General features: G+C 35.4%; 1 protein-coding gene across 1 annotated transcript in view; it reads right to left on the minus strand.

Annotated features, from left to right (window-relative positions):
* Nucleotides 1-231: 231 nt before the first annotated feature.
* LOC142350658 (uncharacterized) overlaps nucleotides 232-18012 on the minus strand; it is a 444386-nt gene continuing 426605 nt past the window's right edge. The window contains exons 3-6 of the mRNA XM_075402571.1: nucleotides 10458-10622; nucleotides 9369-10078; nucleotides 1352-1470; nucleotides 232-975 (exon numbers count right to left, since the gene is read on the minus strand). Of these exons, the coding sequence (XP_075258686.1) occupies nucleotides 484-975; nucleotides 1352-1470; nucleotides 9369-10078; nucleotides 10458-10622 (1486 nt within the window). The 3' untranslated portion in view covers nucleotides 232-483. The remainder of the gene's footprint in view (nucleotides 976-1351; nucleotides 1471-9368; nucleotides 10079-10457; nucleotides 10623-18012) is intronic.

Genomic DNA, 18012 nt, shown 5'->3' on the forward strand with positions numbered 1-18012 from the left:
AAAAATGTGTTGCAAGCTTTGATTCTCAAAAATTACCGACTCAGTTAATTTTCAAAAATTACTCGACCGTATAAAAAATTATGATTGAATTCCGTTTTGTTAGCTGATAAAATTATTTTTCAATAGCTCTTTGTCAGTTGATTAGGGTAAACAGGAGGCCATCTATTGCACACATGTGATGTTTAGAGCAGAAATATCAATCAATCAATGGGACCTTAATACGCAACTTGCTTCAAAAACTGCAAAAACCACTTTCTTATCAAATTTACCAAATTGCTTCAATGGATTTGATTAAGATATTAATTTCAGGTCATATGTCTCGACAAAAAGAAAGCCAACAAAATATCTTACATTTTTGTCAGTAGTAACCATCTGAACAAAACAATTGAAAATAGTTTGCATCAGTTTTACAAGTTTTTCGAGAGCAGATAGAGTTGAAAGTCTCCATCAACTGAACGAAGCAAAAATTCACACCAGCGTTATTTACCAATCGCCAATTCTGATATTCCGGGCAACGTTGACCAAAAAAATTTGCCGACTGAACTCTCCATTTACGTAATGACTGCACAACTGGGCTAATTTCTCGTGACCTGTGACTAAATTTTTCTTCACTCGTTTTTGTGGAATTGCACCTTCATTGAAACTTGCGATTTTCTCAGTTACCAATTGCTGTTCTTGTTGCAGAAACGAAATGGCTTTGAAAACCGGCGGTTTTGTCATAGTTGTTACAAATGTAAAATTTGAGCCGCAACTTTCCAAGATGTTATTGACAGAGGGATCGTCGGCCAGAGTTCTGTTGAACAAGTTCCAGCTTTCGATTGGAAAGACAGGAGGCAACTGATGTACTTCGAAATCTCCATTTAACTTCTGTTTTCCTGTGACTTTTCCAGTGACAAATAAAGTGTCAAACATTTCTATCAAATCCTTCACTGTTTCATATTCAGACATCGTTTCGAATTCGTTGGCCATAGTTTCCTGGCAACCAAAAAGACAAAAATTTAAATTAAGTGATCTTCGCAGAAAATGTTAAAAAAATCAGCTGAACTTTTCCGCTTAATGGCGCATTCCAGAGCGTTGAAAAGGAAACATAATTAGAAAGCAAAAATTCGCGCGCACGCAACAAAAAATACTTATTCGGTCGAGCTATACGTAAACAAGCAATTTTAAATAAAATTTTTGATTATCATCATAATAAGCCAAGTGCATCATCTGAAGATACGGAGAACTAATAACAGTTTTCTGTAGTTATGCTAAAATTTTCTCACAATGAGAACTGATCATCATAAAAAGAGTACCTTCCGATAATGATCAGCGATCAAAAATCTAAGAAAGAAATTTGTACAAATCTCACCTTGATGGTGCCCATTCCATGCCAAACTTGATCTATGGGCAAAAAGGCCAGAGCCACAAGCTCACAACATATCAGCCTGAAGGCCTCCGAGTCCTGACACAGACTAGTGAGGTCTAGCTCTGAAACGACATTTAAAAATCTTAAATGTCCAAAAACTAACGAAAGCAAATGTCAGAATTTTCATTAATTTTTCAAGAAAATATCTAAAAACAGACACAAAAAGTTGGAATTATTTGCGAAGAAAACTATGATTTATTATGCCGCTCAAACCATTTTGGAGAAAAAATGATCACGCTAATTTCAAAAGATCAAAAGATTAAGAATAAGAACCACACCATGAAATTATCTCTTCAAATCAGTTTCGGTGAATTGCATACTTCTAGACTGGTAAAGCCTAAGGCTCTAAAAGAGCTGCTCAGCCAATTAACGCCCAGAGGTCTTTACCTGCTTATCCCGATTTTCAGGACGAAAAGCTGAAAGGGTCAGACGAAAAATTGGTCAGCGAAATATAGTATAAGACCCCAGGACTAAAATAAACAAAACAAACCTCGTTTCAGAGCAACTAGTAAAAGCAATCTTGGAACCATTAAGATTAACACTCTGATTTTGTATGTAATTTTATCATAGAAAATCAAAACCAATCGAAGAGAATTAGCAACACGGACAAAACTAATGCTTACTTATTAAGTAAAAAATGCCCCCATACGAGAAATTATTTTAGCGCAAAACTCTCCAAACCAAACAATTAAAACTTATTGTCGGAAAAGACGAGTGAAAAATAACTGAAATAAATGAATGCTTTAAAGCTGCGTAAAAACAAAAAAAACACGTACCACCAAAAACGCAAGGGATAGAGAACACAAATTTTTCCAACTAATAGAAACCTTGAGTGACATCTAAGAAAAACGCAGAGGCAGGGAAGAACAAATATTGTCGAAATCTTAGCAAAAACACAAAGATTCTCAAAAAAAAATACAGACACTAATAAAAAGTGTTTCTTACTTATTTAATTGCAATGTCTTAAAAACCAACTTCTTGCTAGAACCTACAGAACAACTAACCTACAGGACAACAGAAAATTGAGTGGACATATAAGCAACAACACAGGCGAAACGAAAACTAAAATAGGAATAACAATTCAAATGCTATAAAAAATGAGAGCCACAACATACTCAACACTATTCTTGAACTGCTACACATATCAATTAAGCAAAAACTTAAACGCTGAAACAATTCGTTGTCCTACAAAAACAAAAAACCTTGAAAAAAATCTTCATAAGAGTTGAAATCGCCAAAATGAATTGATTGTTTTTTGCTTACGTTCTTGCGTTGGCATTTCCAATATACAATCCTCAAAAAATTCTGGCGTTCACAAGATAACACTAAATTGATCAACATCAATTGAAGACCCATTTAACAAAAACCTCAAAACAATAACAAAAAATCATGAAAAACTGCTCCGGTCTCGAGAAAAATAAACATAGCTGGCGGTTTGACAGAAAAAATCCGCAATAGCTTCGTAGATCTACAGTCTCAAAAAAAGTAAAGACAGACCAAAAAATTTGTCCTGACACAGACTAGTGAGGTCTAGCTCTGAAACGACATTTAAAAATCTTAAATGTCCAAAAACTAACGAAAGCAAATGTCAGAACATTCATTAATTTTGCAAGAAAATATCTAAAAACAGACACAAAAAGTTGGAATTATTTGCGGAAGGAAACTATGATTTATTATGCCGCTCAAACCATTTTGGAGAAAAAATGATCACGCTAATTTCAAAAGATCAAAAGATTAAGAATAAGAACCACACCATGAAATTCTCTTCAAATCAGTTTAGGTGAACTGCATACTTCTAGACTACTAAAGCCTAAGGCTCTAAGAGAGCTGCTCAGCCAATTAACGCACACAGGTCTTTAACTGCTTATCCCGATTTTCAGGACGAAAAGCTGAAAGGGTCAGACGAAAAATTGGTCAGCGAAATAGTATAAGACCCCAGGACTAAAATAAATGCAACAAACCTCGTTTCAGAGCAACTAGTAAAAGCAATCTTGGAACCATTAAGATTAACACTCTGATTTTGTATGTAATTTTATCATAGAAAATCAAAACCAATCGAAGAGAATTAGCAACACGGATAAAACTAATGCTTACTTATTAAGTAAAAAATGCCCCCATACGAGAAATTATTTTAGCGCAAAACTCTCCAAACCAAACAATTAAAACTTATTGTCGGAAAAGACGAGTGAAAAATAACTGAAATAAATGAATGCTTTAATGCTGCGGAAAAACAAAAAAAATTTGTACCATCAAAAACGCAAGGGATAGAGAACACAAATTGTTCCAACTAATAGAAACCTTGAGTGACATCTAAGAAAAACGCACAGGCAGGGAAGAACAAATATTGTCGAAATCTTATCACAAACACTAAGATTCTCAAAATAATTAATATAGACACTAATAAAAAAGGGTTTCTTACTTATTTAATTGCAATGTCTTAAAAACCAACTTGCTAGAACCTACAGAACAACTAACCTACAGGTCAACAGAAAATTGAGTGGACATATAAGCAACAACACAGGTGAAACGAAAACTAAAATAGGAATAACAATTCAAATGCTACTAAAAATGAGAGCCACAACATACTCAACACTAGTCTTGAACTGCTACACACTATCAATTAAGCAAAAACTTAAACGCTGAAACAATTCGTTGTCCTACAAAAACAAAAAACCTTGAAAAAAATCTTCATAAGAGTTGAAATCGCCAAAATGAATTGATTGTTTTTTGCTTACGTTCTTGCGTTGGCATTTCCAATATACAATCCTCAAAAAATTCTGGCGTTCACAAGATAACACTAAATTGATCAACATCAATTGAAGACCCATTTAACAAAAACCTCAAAACAATAACAAAAAAATCATGAAAAACTGCTCCGGTCTCGAGAAAAATAAACATAGCTGGCGGTTTGACAGAAAAAATCCGCAATAGCTTCGTAGATCTACAGTCTCAAAAAAAGTAAAGACAGACCAAAAAATTTGTCCTGACACAGACTAGTGAGGTCTAGCTCTGAAACGACATTTAAAAATCTTAAATGTCCAAAAACTAACGAAAGCAAATGTCAGAACATTCATTAATTTTGCAAGAAAATATCTAAAAACAGACACAAAAAGTTGGAATTATTTGCGGAAGGAAACTATGATTTATTATGCCGCTCAAACCATTTTGGAGAAAAAATGATCACGCTAATTTCAAAAGATCAAAAGATTAAGAATAAGAACCACACCATGAAATTCTCTTCAAATCAGTTTAGGTGAACTGCATACTTCTAGACTACTAAAGCCTAAGGCTCTAAGAGAGCTGCTCAGCCAATTAACGCACACAGGTCTTTAACTGCTTATCCCGATTTTCAGGACGAAAAGCTGAAAGGGTCAGACGAAAAATTGGTCAGCGAAATAGTATAAGACCCCAGGACTAAAATAAATGCAACAAACCTCGTTTCAGAGCAACTAGTAAAAGCAATCTTGGAACCATTAAGATTAACACTCTGATTTTGTATGTAATTTTATCATAGAAAATCAAAACCAATCGAAGAGAATTAGCAACACGGATAAAACTAATGCTTACTTATTAAGTAAAAAATGCCCCCATACGAGAAATTATTTTAGCGCAAAACTCTCCAAACCAAACAATTAAAACTTATTGTCGGAAAAGACGAGTGAAAAATAACTGAAATAAATGAATGCTTTAATGCTGCGGAAAAACAAAAAAAATTTGTACCATCAAAAACGCAAGGGATAGAGAACACAAATTGTTCCAACTAATAGAAACCTTGAGTGACATCTAAGAAAAACGCACAGGCAGGGAAGAACAAATATTGTCGAAATCTTATCACAAACACTAAGATTCTCAAAATAATTAATATAGACACTAATAAAAAAGGGTTTCTTACTTATTTAATTGCAATGTCTTAAAAACCAACTTGCTAGAACCTACAGAACAACTAACCTACAGGTCAAGAGAAAATTGAGTGGACATATAAGCAACAACACAGGTGAAACGAAAACTAAAATAGGAATAACAATTCAAATGCTACTAAAAATGAGAGCCACAACATACTCAACACTAGTCTTGAACTGCTACACACTATCAATTAAGCAAAAACTTAAACGCTGAAACAATTCGTTGTCCTACAAAAACAAAAAACCTTGAAAAAAATCTTCATAACAGTTGAAATCGCCAAAATGAATGGATTGTTTTTTGCTTACGTTCTTGCGTTGGCATTTCCAATATACAATCCTCCAAAAATTCTGGCGTTCACAAGATAACACTAAATTGATCAACATCAATTGAAAACCCATTTAATAAAAACCTCAAAACAATAACAAAAAATCATGAAAAACTGCACCGTCTTGGTCTCGAGAAAAATAAACATAGCTGACGGTTTGCCAGAAAAATCCGCAATAGCTTCGATCTACAGTCTCAAAAAAAAGTAAACATAGCGGGCAGATTGCCGGAATAGCTGCGAAAGAATAGACCTGCCTGCCATATAATAGAGATAGAAACAGATACAGATATAAACTGAAAAAAAATTGGACGCCGTTCAAAAACTAGGCTAAAAACATTCAGCGATAAATTAATAAAGCTTGTTCAAAATCATTCCACAGAAGCCTCTTATTAGGGACTTACTGCAGATATGAGTTCCTTTGACCTTAAACAAATTCACATTAAACTTAAGTTTTAAAGCGCAAAAGTCATTTTATTGAGTGAGGTAAGTCACGTATGATCATAATCTAATCACGCAAATAACCTAAAAACTTTCGCTAAAGCGAGTGAGAAATGAGGTCACGCTTGCAAATGCCGTTAGTGAGAGGAAGAAGTCATTCAGAAAATTCAGCTTTGCTGTGTGAACAAATGTAAAACGAAAAAAGCGTCAGACGACGAAACAAAAAAAACCAAGAGCACCGCAATATAGCTACGCTCAGCTTACAGCTTCGCAGCTATAATAAGACAGACCAAAAAAATTCGTCTTTTCATTGAAGGCTGATATGTTATACAATTAATAGAAACCTTGAGTGAAAGGCATTTGCCGTTCACTCAAGGTTTCTATTCACTCAAAGAATAGAAACCTTGAGTGAACGGAATAGAAACCACTCAAAGAATAGAAACCTTTCTGTTCACTCAAAGACACACACTCATCTGGCCTTACCTCTTTGAATTAAAGTTAATAAAAGCCAATTTCAAAGTGAGGAAGTCATTTTTGAGGTAAGTGTGAGGTGAGTGAGGTAAGTCAAGTGTGACTAAAAATTTAATCACGCGAATGAACAAAAAAACTCGTTCCACTAAGAGCGAAAAATGACGTCACACACGCACTTCAGTTGAAATTGCATGAACGAATGAACAAAAAGCAGATTTGATGTGGTTGTGACGTCATATGGTCGTAACAAGAATCTTAAATCTTGACGAAGAAATAAAAAAACCAAGAGAAGGCCAATAATAGCCTCAGCTATTGCTTCGCGGCTATTAAAAATGACACTCTAACCTTCAATTTGACCTTTCAAAGCAAAATCAACACACTAAGCACTTGTAAGCCATTAAAGTAGCTTAGAAGAGTCTAATGTATCTCAGTGCCCCTTGGATATACCTGATTATGCAGATTTAAAAGCTGAATGTCATTGAAAAAATATGTGAACACATCTTACAAAAAAGGCAGTATCAATACAATCCCAAGTTCAAGGCTACGGATGGAATGATGTGGAGTGGGGGAGAGTGTGGGGAGAGGGGGTCAAGCTCTAAAGAACCAACTTCAACACTATGGATTAACGTGTCCTCCACATTTTTCGCCAATTGGATACTTAAGACTCGTAAGGCCCTAAGAGAACCGCTCAGAAATTTAAGGCCTTCTAGGCTTTACATCTTTTATTTGAGGAGAGTCAAATGGTCAGACGGAAAAACGATCAGACGAAAAAATGGTAGTACGAAAAATCGCATAAGACCGGTAGGACTAAAATAATAGCTACAAACTTCTTTTCAGAGCAATTAAGGATTTTTATCACATCAATTAATAATTTTCTCTGGAAACGATAAAATACCTGAAATTATGTGACACAAGTTTTGTGGTACAAAAAGTAAATAACCTATCTCGGAACCAGAAAACAATTAGCAAAAACCGTTAACTTTTTAACTTGAAAGAAAACTCCAACGAAAAAGAATGCAAACAAAACAAACTTGAAAGAAATTGTAATTTTATTGAAAAGTCGACAATAATCGAAAAGTCAAAATCTTTGAGACCATTCTTTTTCTCGAAATATTTCCTTAACCCAGCCACAAGCCCTTAAAGCGCAAAACGTTAATTGTCCCACACACGTCGAAAGCCTCAAAAAATGACAAACATATACAAACAACAGAATTTTGTAGGATATTATTTGATTTTGCGATTTTAAGTATGCAGTATCAAAACATATAGCTAATATGGATTAAAAAAATTTATTCTGCAAAAAACCTTCATCAAATTTAACAACGACATACTTCAATTTAAAACTACTCAATCAAAAACTAAAAATGCCCCATTTTGGGCTCAAAGACTACAAGAATTACCTATTCACTTTAGATTCGGGCCCTCCCAGTCATGGAAAAGTAAGTGGAAACATCATACAAAAAAGGAAAGCACCAACACAACCCAATTCTTGAATTTTTTTGAAAAAAAAACCAAGAACACTGCAATATAGCTACGCTCAGCTTACAGCCTCGCAGCTATATTTTTTATCAAAACAAATAGTTTCAAAGTCGTTAAAGCATTAGCTGCCAGTTGAGGTATCCAAGCAATTGCAGATAGGTGCAATCACAACACATGTGTAACATCTTCAAACAAAAGATAAAAACATACCGGGCAGATTGCCGGAAAATAGCCGCCGTTGATTCCCATATCCAAGATTGGGATTGAAAGAAGAGAATTTTGTACACAAAAAATTTTTAAGTGCGAGCTATTTTGATGTCATTTTGGAGCTGAACATACTCCTGTTTCGTAGTGAGACGACACAGGGACTAGCATCAATACCAATAAGCACTAAGAACAAAGTTCGAGTAACTGGCATCTAAATTTGGGCTTCATGGGTTTATCCCGTTTCTATTTCTCATTTCGTTTTTTGATACTGACTCTATTCATTTTGAATTGCTTTGCTGAGCAACTGCTGTTTAAAAACGCTTTTAGCAGAATGAGTGAAGAGTGAAACTAGCGTAGAGAAGTCCAAAAGATTTCACGCAAAATGTTGAACAAGCTGTGAACTAAGCTCAAGCAAAAAATTTTAGTACGATGAAGTAAAAAAGTAGGAGCGCTATAATAGCCGGCTGAGAAGCTGAGGCGGCTATTAAACATAAACCGACTAATGTCGGAAGAAATGCTCTAGAACGACAGGTGATGCAATTTAATTCATGGGCTGTAGCCTAGACAAAATTTTTCTTGGTGGGTGTAAAAATAGCTGACCACGCCGGGATTTGATCCATGAATCTCCCGAGCCCTCACCAGAAGCACTGCCCACTCGGCTATCCGGCCCTTCTTTTTCTATGCTGAAATCGATTTTATTTTAACAACAAACTTTACTTCGGAGTGAGAACAATAGAAATTACTCAAAAATGAAGAACGAAAGCGTGAAAAGTCACTTGAGAAGTCAAAGAATGTTCTAAAAGCGCAAAAACGGTCAAGCAAAAAATTTGCATCAAAAAGACCAACACGAGAGCAATTAAACATTGAAAACAGAAGTCAAGTTGCATCACGTAAAAAAGTCATTTTCAAAACCCTGAAAATTGTTCAAATACCAAATTCCCACTCCACTTTAAAGGTTTTTGAAAATCACGCTTCAAACCTAATAGTTTTTAAACTCCGTTTACTACTAAAATCACAATTCTAATGTGACTCCCACTGACATCGAAAATTCGAAAAAGAACACATTTTAAAAAAGATGAAGTCCCAATACCATCCAAATACCACTAGCATTCAAGTTACTTCTCGCGAGAATCTAACCTTGAATACTGTGCCACACAAATTGACTCAAATGGTAAAATTTCCCGAAGTGCAAAACTTTTGCACCGAAAAGCCGTTTCAACACGTCTATACAGCTTACGTTGTAACCCATCACAAATTCATTTGGCTCCAACCGAACCGATAAATCGTCGCATTTGCTCAAAATGACAGTAAACAATTCTTCGTAAATTTCAGCGCCATTTCCTGATGAAAAGGCGTAAATCAAAGGAACAACATCAGCTCCCATTTCAGCTTGTATTATGATCATCTGTTTGAAAACTGCGGGTGCCAATGAAGGGCTTATATCAAGATAAATCTTTGTTTTTGTTGACAAAAACCCTAAATGATCATCAGTAGCGAAAACAACCAATCGTTTTTGGGCTAAACTTCTGTTGTCATAGAGCAGAAATCGTTTAGGAATAGCACTTTTGGTCATCGACCATACACCGTCAATATCCAATTCTTCCAAAACTTTTGGCTCCATTGGGAAGTCTTCGATGGCGGCATCCAGAAACATAAGATTGTCGCTAAAAGTTGCCACTGTTGCAGCCGGCACGCTAGAATGTGGCGAGCCAGGTTGCTCAGGTACTACTTTTTTCACTTTCGGTTTTGGCTTGTAGGCTTCCACCGCTTTCTGCTTAATGGCGGCTTTGGCTTTCACTTCTCGGATCTCTGACGGACTTGGAGCGTGATTGTGGTGATTAATGTCTCTAGGATGGGAAATGTTTCCGAATTCTAAATCTAATTTGTTTTGGTTCATTATTGGAAAATTTTGCCAAAGTTTCTTCAATGTTTGCTCTTCTTTTCCTATGAAAGATGTCAAAACAAGTTGGAGGCGCTACTAGCCATTAAGATTATAGCATTCCATCATTATGATTTTGAGAATCATATGATCACAGTTCTAAAAAGAATTCACTATGTTCTTTTACAACTAATCATAAATCTCCCAACACACCGAGGCATCTCGCCTTTTATCAGATTCTCGTACCCTACCTGTTATATAAATTCCTTTAAGACCGACCAACTCAATTTCTAAACAGTCAACAGACTCGGTGAAAAACTAAGCAAGGGAAAGAAGGAAACATTTCCCTAATATCAGTCAACGTTAAAGAGCTCCTAACTTTTCCCATGCATCCTATGTTGTTTTCCCGGCATACCCAGTAGATACTGTGATTGGTGGCCTTGTTCAGAGAGTAGATGTAGCCTCCATAGCAGAGAGACTTTGCACCTTTCTCAGTGATCACGATTTCAGGGCTAAATCAAGAGGCAAATTTGAATTATTTTTATTATTATTGGTTTAAGCACCATTTAAAATCTCAACAGTGCAGGAAAATTAAAACAGATAAGTTTTGAGTTTTCGCCTGAATAAAATTTCAGATGATATCAGTTTCAAATCAAATGAGAGTTTATTCCACTCAACAGCGGCAGCTGCTTCAGGTACGACGAGGTTGGTGTTGATGGTGGCAATAAAAAGATCAAACACGCGGCAGAGTACATTATTCGCTGTAGTTTTGCTAACAAGAAGTTTGGCAGACCATAATAGAGAGAATTCCAGTAGTCAACACGTGATAACACTAAAAAACCCGAAAAACTCAATTAAGACTGATGTTGTAACTTGATAGAGAATTGACCACACTTTACGGAGATAATAAAATGAAATCGAACAAACAAAGTTGACCTGTCGTTGCAGAGTAAGTTGACAATCAATATAACAACCTAGAACTTTTACCTGTTCACTGTAGTCACCATCTTCTGGCAGACTTACACAACATGTTTGACAATTTTACAATTCAGAATAATCATATACTCACTCTTATCCGCATTCAATTTCAATTTTGCATTGCTGAACCAACGTTGAATCGAGGTCCGAATATAATCAAACATGCATTGACTGAGGTCCGAACCGAATACAAAATAGAGAACGGTATCATCTGCGTAGAAATGACAGTTTATTCCCAGTTCACTCAGTTCATCTTCTAAAGGCAGCAAGTAACAGGAAAAAAGTAAAGGACCAAGAACCGACCCTTGTGGCACACCCGTCTTAACTTTAACATCACCAGAAAGACATCCATTTATGATAACTTGTCGCGAATGATGCGAAAGATAATTTTTAATAAACAGTAACACCACCGATTGCAAACCAATCCTTTTCGCTAATATCTCAAATAAAAACTGATGATCAATAATATCAAAGGCTGCGGACAAGTCTAACCCAGTATACATCACGGAGCGATATTCGTCTAGATAGCAAAGATCATTAAAGACTTTCAGCAAAACCATTTCCGTTAAATGCGAGCAACGAAAAGCACTCTGATACTTGCTCATGAGATTATTGGATTCCAGATAAAAATTAATTTGCTTAAAAAACAACTTCAATAACTTTTGACAGGAATCTTAGATTTGTCACAGGGCGATAACCCGACAACAACTCAGGATCAAGGTTAGACTTCTGTATCAGCGGCCTCACGACTCCTTGTTTGAATTGATTTGGAAAGTATCCTGTCAGTGGAGTTGAATTGATTAACGCAATGATGTAGTCCCGAAAATTTGTCAAAACAATTTTACATAACCCCGTTGCTATTACACTCGTTGCCGTACTGCTCGAAATTTTTGGTAGTAGTAATTACAAATCGCTCAGTGTGAAAACTTCAAAATTGTCCAGGGCAGTTGTATGCGAACCATTCAATTCTAAACCATTCGTAAGAGGTAATGAAACTAATACGGCTTCTATTTTCTTAACAAAGAAAGCAGTAAACTTCTTTGCTAGACATTCAGGCTCCCTTTAGTGACTGCGGCAGGACAACATTAGTTCTTCCCAAAAGTAGCTGCAGCATAGAATACTTAACACACTCATTTTCACTAGCGACACATCTTCCGAGGTATTCACTTTTTTTGGTAAACAGCTTAAAATACTCCAAAACTGAATTAAGAAACCGGCTTTTGGCTTGGGAATTTCCAATCTTTCGGTAAGCTTTCTCACACTTTCTTCTCAATCTTTTCATCGTTTTTAGCTCATCGTCAAAAAAGGGCACGCGCGATTTCTCGCATATTTAGTTTTCAGAGGATCGGTCATTAAAACACTGTTCCAAACATTTTTAGGATTATCTCAGTTGAGCGGAGCAATATTTTCTGCAAACGTTGCCACGTCAAAATTTCGCCATTTTCTGCACGAGGTCTTCTTCACAGCTAAAATCTCGTGCTTTTGCAGAAGAACAAAGTGCACAACTCCATGATCAGCGCTTGTAACGAAATTTACAAGAAGTTCTGATACTTCAACCTCGGATGTAATGACCTGGTCTAAAATTCCACCACTGTTGTGAGTACGCACAGTAACTTGCAGTTGCAAAACAAATTCATCCAAAAAGGAGATCCAATTTCTTGGGGCATCGTTTGATAGCAGCATAGAAATATTGATATCGCCTACAATAAGTATTTTTTTAACAACAGCGCTTTCTCAAAAAACGAGGTTAGCTCACTTATAAAGACACGTACATTAGCATTTGGTCGGCATTATATACAAATCAAAAGATACACCGACTTGCCCAGAGTAAATTTAACAAAAGCCACTTCCGCGTTCGTAAAGCACTTGTTTGAAAAATTATCGACACGTAAAGTTCCATCATAGAACACCGCTAATCCTCCGCCACTTTTTTCTTTTCTTTTTGCAATTAAGTAATAATAGCCACTTGGGCAACACTGCTGGAGACAGAACCCATCATTTGCGTTATCTTTGATCCATGTTTCTGTTAAAATTATGAGGTTAAAATCATTAGCTTCAAGAAAATTTCTTATTTGCGAGGTGTTGTTGCGAACCGATCTTGCATTATGTAAACATACTTGCACGCGGTTATTGACAGATTTGAAATTAGATAGTCATGTATCAAAGAGATCAGCCATTCCCTCGTTTTCTGATATTAAAAAAAATCGTAAAAACGAAACATTTTCGGGCCAGAAATCGCGAGATTCAACTTGATCATTATCGAATTCGAATACTTAGTGGAAAGATTTCAGACGAGAGTCTTCCATGGATATTTCACGGATACACAGTAGATCAACTCCCTTGTTCTTGCAAAAATCTCTTATAACATCTGTAGACAGAGTTGTTTAAACGACCAATGTAGAGACGCCGTCTTTTCGGTGATCTTTTAATTGCACTGACTGTCGTCTGATGATTAATATTTGAGCCGGTCTTGAAATCCTTTGGTTTTCTGTTTTGAGACTCCATGTCGGCATGCACGTCTTCATTGAATTCAGCTTTCCGTTTCTTTGAATTACGATCGCTAGCAGTACTGCCGGTCCAATTTCTGGAAGCAGCTCTAGGATACGGGTAGTCCGGTTTCTTCAGAGAAATTATCCCCAGCTTCAGTGATTGAATTTCAGAAGTCAGCGAGTCTACGTTCTCTAAGTTAACTTCAAGAGCAGATATTCGATCAAGCGCTGAAAACTCTGTTGTAAAAGTTGGCTAAAAACTCGGACAGGACCAAAGCATCATTCCAATGCAATTTGTTGTCTGAGCAATTCCAAGACACGATCCATTAGATTTACATCGAACGCAGATAACGCTTTCTTGTTCTTTACATAAACCAATGCACAAAGTGCATGGCTGATCGGATGATGGAGGCGGCGAAGATAAAGCCGTCATTCTTTGGGACAAATGAATACAGTCCACAGACTGCAGTAAGCGCTGAATAAGTCCTAATTAAACGAATAGTCTGAATCCTATTATCTAAATAAAAATTATTTACTAAGACAAATAAATCCGGCGAGCAAATGCGGATAACTCTTGCGCCAAATTTTGTCTGAGAAAAGAACGTGCAGAAGAATAAGTTTTTCGAATAACTAAGCTAAATGAATACATCAGGCAGATGCGGAGAAACCTCACGCAAAAGCTAGAAAAATTCAAATCAAGATGTTTATCCCAGATACACATTCTTCCGGCGGAATCTGAAATTCCCATTAATTGGGGCTACCAAAAACAATGTCCGGCCTCTTATCACTCAGTAAATAACAACAATCACTAAGCTGAAACAAAGTAAATAGACTCCCGGCTGCAAAATGGAGACTATTTAATAAGTTCACAACAATTAGGCTTCTTCTTAAAATCCGAAGGGTTAATAATTGGAGTGTAAATCTAAAATTACAGAGTGTTATACGAAATTCACTCTTGGTTAACAACTATCAACAGGCTTTTTTTCGATTCCTCCCAACACGGGCATTTATTCGAAGATAAAAATACAATTCAAAGTTGATTTTACAAAAAACAATTCAATGGAGATGTTTTCAGATCTTTTGATAGTTGCTTCAAAAACCGGAGAAACAAGTTGAGCAGATTCAAATTTGTCTTAAATAAGACCATAAGCGAACAGCATACCGATTGTGATCGAAAAAACAGAAAAAAAATGACAACTTGATTGTTGTACAAAAACTTTGTGCCAATCATTTTGATTGGATTTCGTAGTTAAGCATACTCCTGTTTCTTAATAAGAGGATGCAGGAGCATTCTATGAAAAAAATTTACATAAGCTATTAAACATAATTAATACTTCAGATCCGTTCAAAGACACTAATTTCATCAAAACTGGCAAATGTCTTGCCAAAATCTACAAAATGGCAAATCTTAAGCCTACAGTAAAAAATTTGGATTATATTCGAGCCACTTTAGGCTATATTCGGGTAGCTAAATTCACTAAGGAGGGCCTCTCATGAAATCAATAGAAGTTATTAAACGCGACTATAAACACTATAAACAAAATTTGCCAAAAAAAATCTAAGAAAAAAAAATTCAACCAATTTTGACGCCTGTCATGACTTTTAGTAGTGAACTAGCGCTAGTTGAATTCAGCTGCTTAAAATCAGCTGCTTTGAATGGCAGAAAGATGTAGATAGGTCAAAACGCAAAAAGTAAAGACCGCAAAAGACACTGGAAAAGTCGAAACCTTCAAGCGAAAATTTTGTATAAAAAGACTAACACCATTACAATAAATGCCTCAAACCTCGTTTTAGAGCATTTAGGTAGGTGCAAAAACTCTTGGGGATTTTTTTTAAAAAGCTCCCGTAATGCTAACAGTTATTCATTCCCATATCTTTGAGCTTCACCAAAGATTCGTTTCCCCTTAAACTTAAGGGAATTAAAAATGGAAAAACTTTTTCAAAATATAAAAACTTGAAAAAAAACTAGTTTAAGTTTTGGTAATCTCTGATGTTTATATCCTCAAAAACTTATCAGGCTGATTAAAGTTATCCATTAGCACCAAATCGAGCCCGAAAACTTACATTGGTCACTAAAAGCAAAAAAAATTAATTGATTTACAAAAATCCAGAGGATCAAAATTGTCTTGTGCTGTCAAAAATATTCCATCAACCCATTTTCAAACCCTGAAAATTGACAAGTATTCAAAACACGCAAAAAAATGTTTTGAATCTCTTGTTAGAATTGGCAAAACAACAAAAAATACCCATCAGATTGTCGGGAAAAAACCGCCATTGACTCGCTTAAGACCGATTGGGATAAAAGGAACAGGAAAAACAGCTATAAAACCTGGCTTTTGTACAGCAATATTTTGTATAAGCAAAGTATTTTGGTTAAATTTTGCAGTTATGCAAACTCCTATTCCTTAGTGAGAGCATGCATGGGCTTGTGTCAATACCAATACGCATTAGAGATGTTAACTAAGACTTATAAGAACAGTGTTGAAGTAGCGTGCGTCTAAAATTGTTCTTTGCGTTTATCCCGATTCTATTTTGATTTCGTTTTTCTATACTGATTCTGTTGACCTTAGACTGTTTTGCTGTAAGTTTGAATGAGCGAACTATGAAACTAACCTAGAGAAGTTAAAGATTTCACGCAAAAAGTTAAACGAACTGAACTTAGGCAACTGAAGACAAATCAGATTCCGATAACAACCATAGCAAAAACCAAGAAGTCAACGAACATAAATAAACAGTACAAAAATCGAAATATAGCTGGCAGATTGCCGTAAAAACAGCCGCGATAGACGCTTGTGGCCTTCCATGAATTGAAACAACTAAAGAAATAAGAAAGGCAGATCGACCACCAGTCCTTTAATAGACCACTAGACTTTTTGGGTTAGATTTGGACAGTAAATTTGACACATGCGGTCTATAAGGAAAAAGTCCTAAATGAGCTTTTTCAAAATTGATATTCGAAATCAAAAACTCAAGACTAATACTCAAGAATTAGGGCATATAAGTTTGGCACTACTTAGATGCACACTATTGATCTTTGACTAGTAAATGTTCATAAAGTTTATAAGAATTTATAAAATCCATAAGTGAGTTCAGAAGTCATTTTTTTAGTGTTGTAAGTCACGCAATTTACCTAAAAGCAGAAATAACGTCACGCACACCAAATTTTAATTGCAGAAGCCACTGAAGTCATTGAAAAAGTCAATTCCAAGAAATCAGGTCGTAAAAATCATCGATAGAACAACGAATTAAAAAAACTACGATGTCCCCAATAATAGCCGCTATTACTTCGCGGCTATTAAAAATACAGAACAATTTAAAAACCGACAAAACAAGCTCATTCCATTTCTTCCAGAAAAATAGTTTCATTGAAGTTGTTATTATTCCCAAATACAAATTGAGAAGATTTTTACACAATAGGAGTTAAGACACAATAGGAGCAGACAGAAACTTTGTAGAAAACCACTGCAGACAAATTAAAAGCACAGCAAAAGACATTTGAAAACAATTTTTACAAACGTACTTGACAATAAATGACATCAATCAAAGCCAATAAAACACACAATTGAAACTTGAATTATTCAACAGACACTGCTCTATCTAGCGATAGAAAGAGTATATCACTTTTAATGAAAACAACTGGGCGGAAACGCAACAAAAGCCAGCAACAATCAAAAGTTCAAAAAAAATCGAAAGCAAATGGTGTCGAAGACTAATCAAATATTAGCTAAAAACGTACACTATTATATTGATCCAATTATGCTTAAATGGATACCAAATAAGACCTATCATTAAAGAACCAAGCCGACAGGACAAAAAAAACTTAAAAAAACAGTCATAATCCAAAGAGAAGCCAGAATAATTTTTTTAAAACAAAACATTATCGAAGTTAAAACACAAGATAAACTCGAACATACCTAATGAGAGCCATAAAAAACTATAATTCATGAGCTAAGTGAAACAACAACAAAAGTCTGCACAAAGCAAGTGGTGTCAGAAGTAGTGAAAACTAATTGATGAGGAAAAAACTTTAAAAAGATCAAAAAGGGGTCCATAATTGAGCCACCATGAGTTGTCTATAATGAGACTAAGTATTCGAACAAAAAAACTACAAAATACGGAAAAATAGCTAGTATTTTTTTTAAAAACAGTTAAAGTCAAAGTCTTTAAAACAATTAATTTCATCTGATATTAGCAAATTAAGGTAACCGTTCCCCAATAGAGCGCCATTGAGACCTATCATTGATGAAACGAAATAACAAAACAAGAGAAAGATGAACATAAACAGCTTCAAAGTCTTTGAAAACCATTATTTACTATTTGAGGCGTTAAGCACTGCAACAATACAATATTAGAACAAACGAATCATTTTGAGAAAGTATGTGTAACGAAAATGAGAAAATAACAAAAAGAGAAGTCAAAATGCCGCACTTGCGAA

Source organism: Convolutriloba macropyga, chromosome 12 (assembly GCF_964194025.1).
Source record: "Convolutriloba macropyga chromosome 12, txConMacr16.3, whole genome shotgun sequence".
NCBI classification, from domain to species: domain Eukaryota; kingdom Metazoa; phylum Xenacoelomorpha; order Acoela; family Convolutidae; genus Convolutriloba; species Convolutriloba macropyga.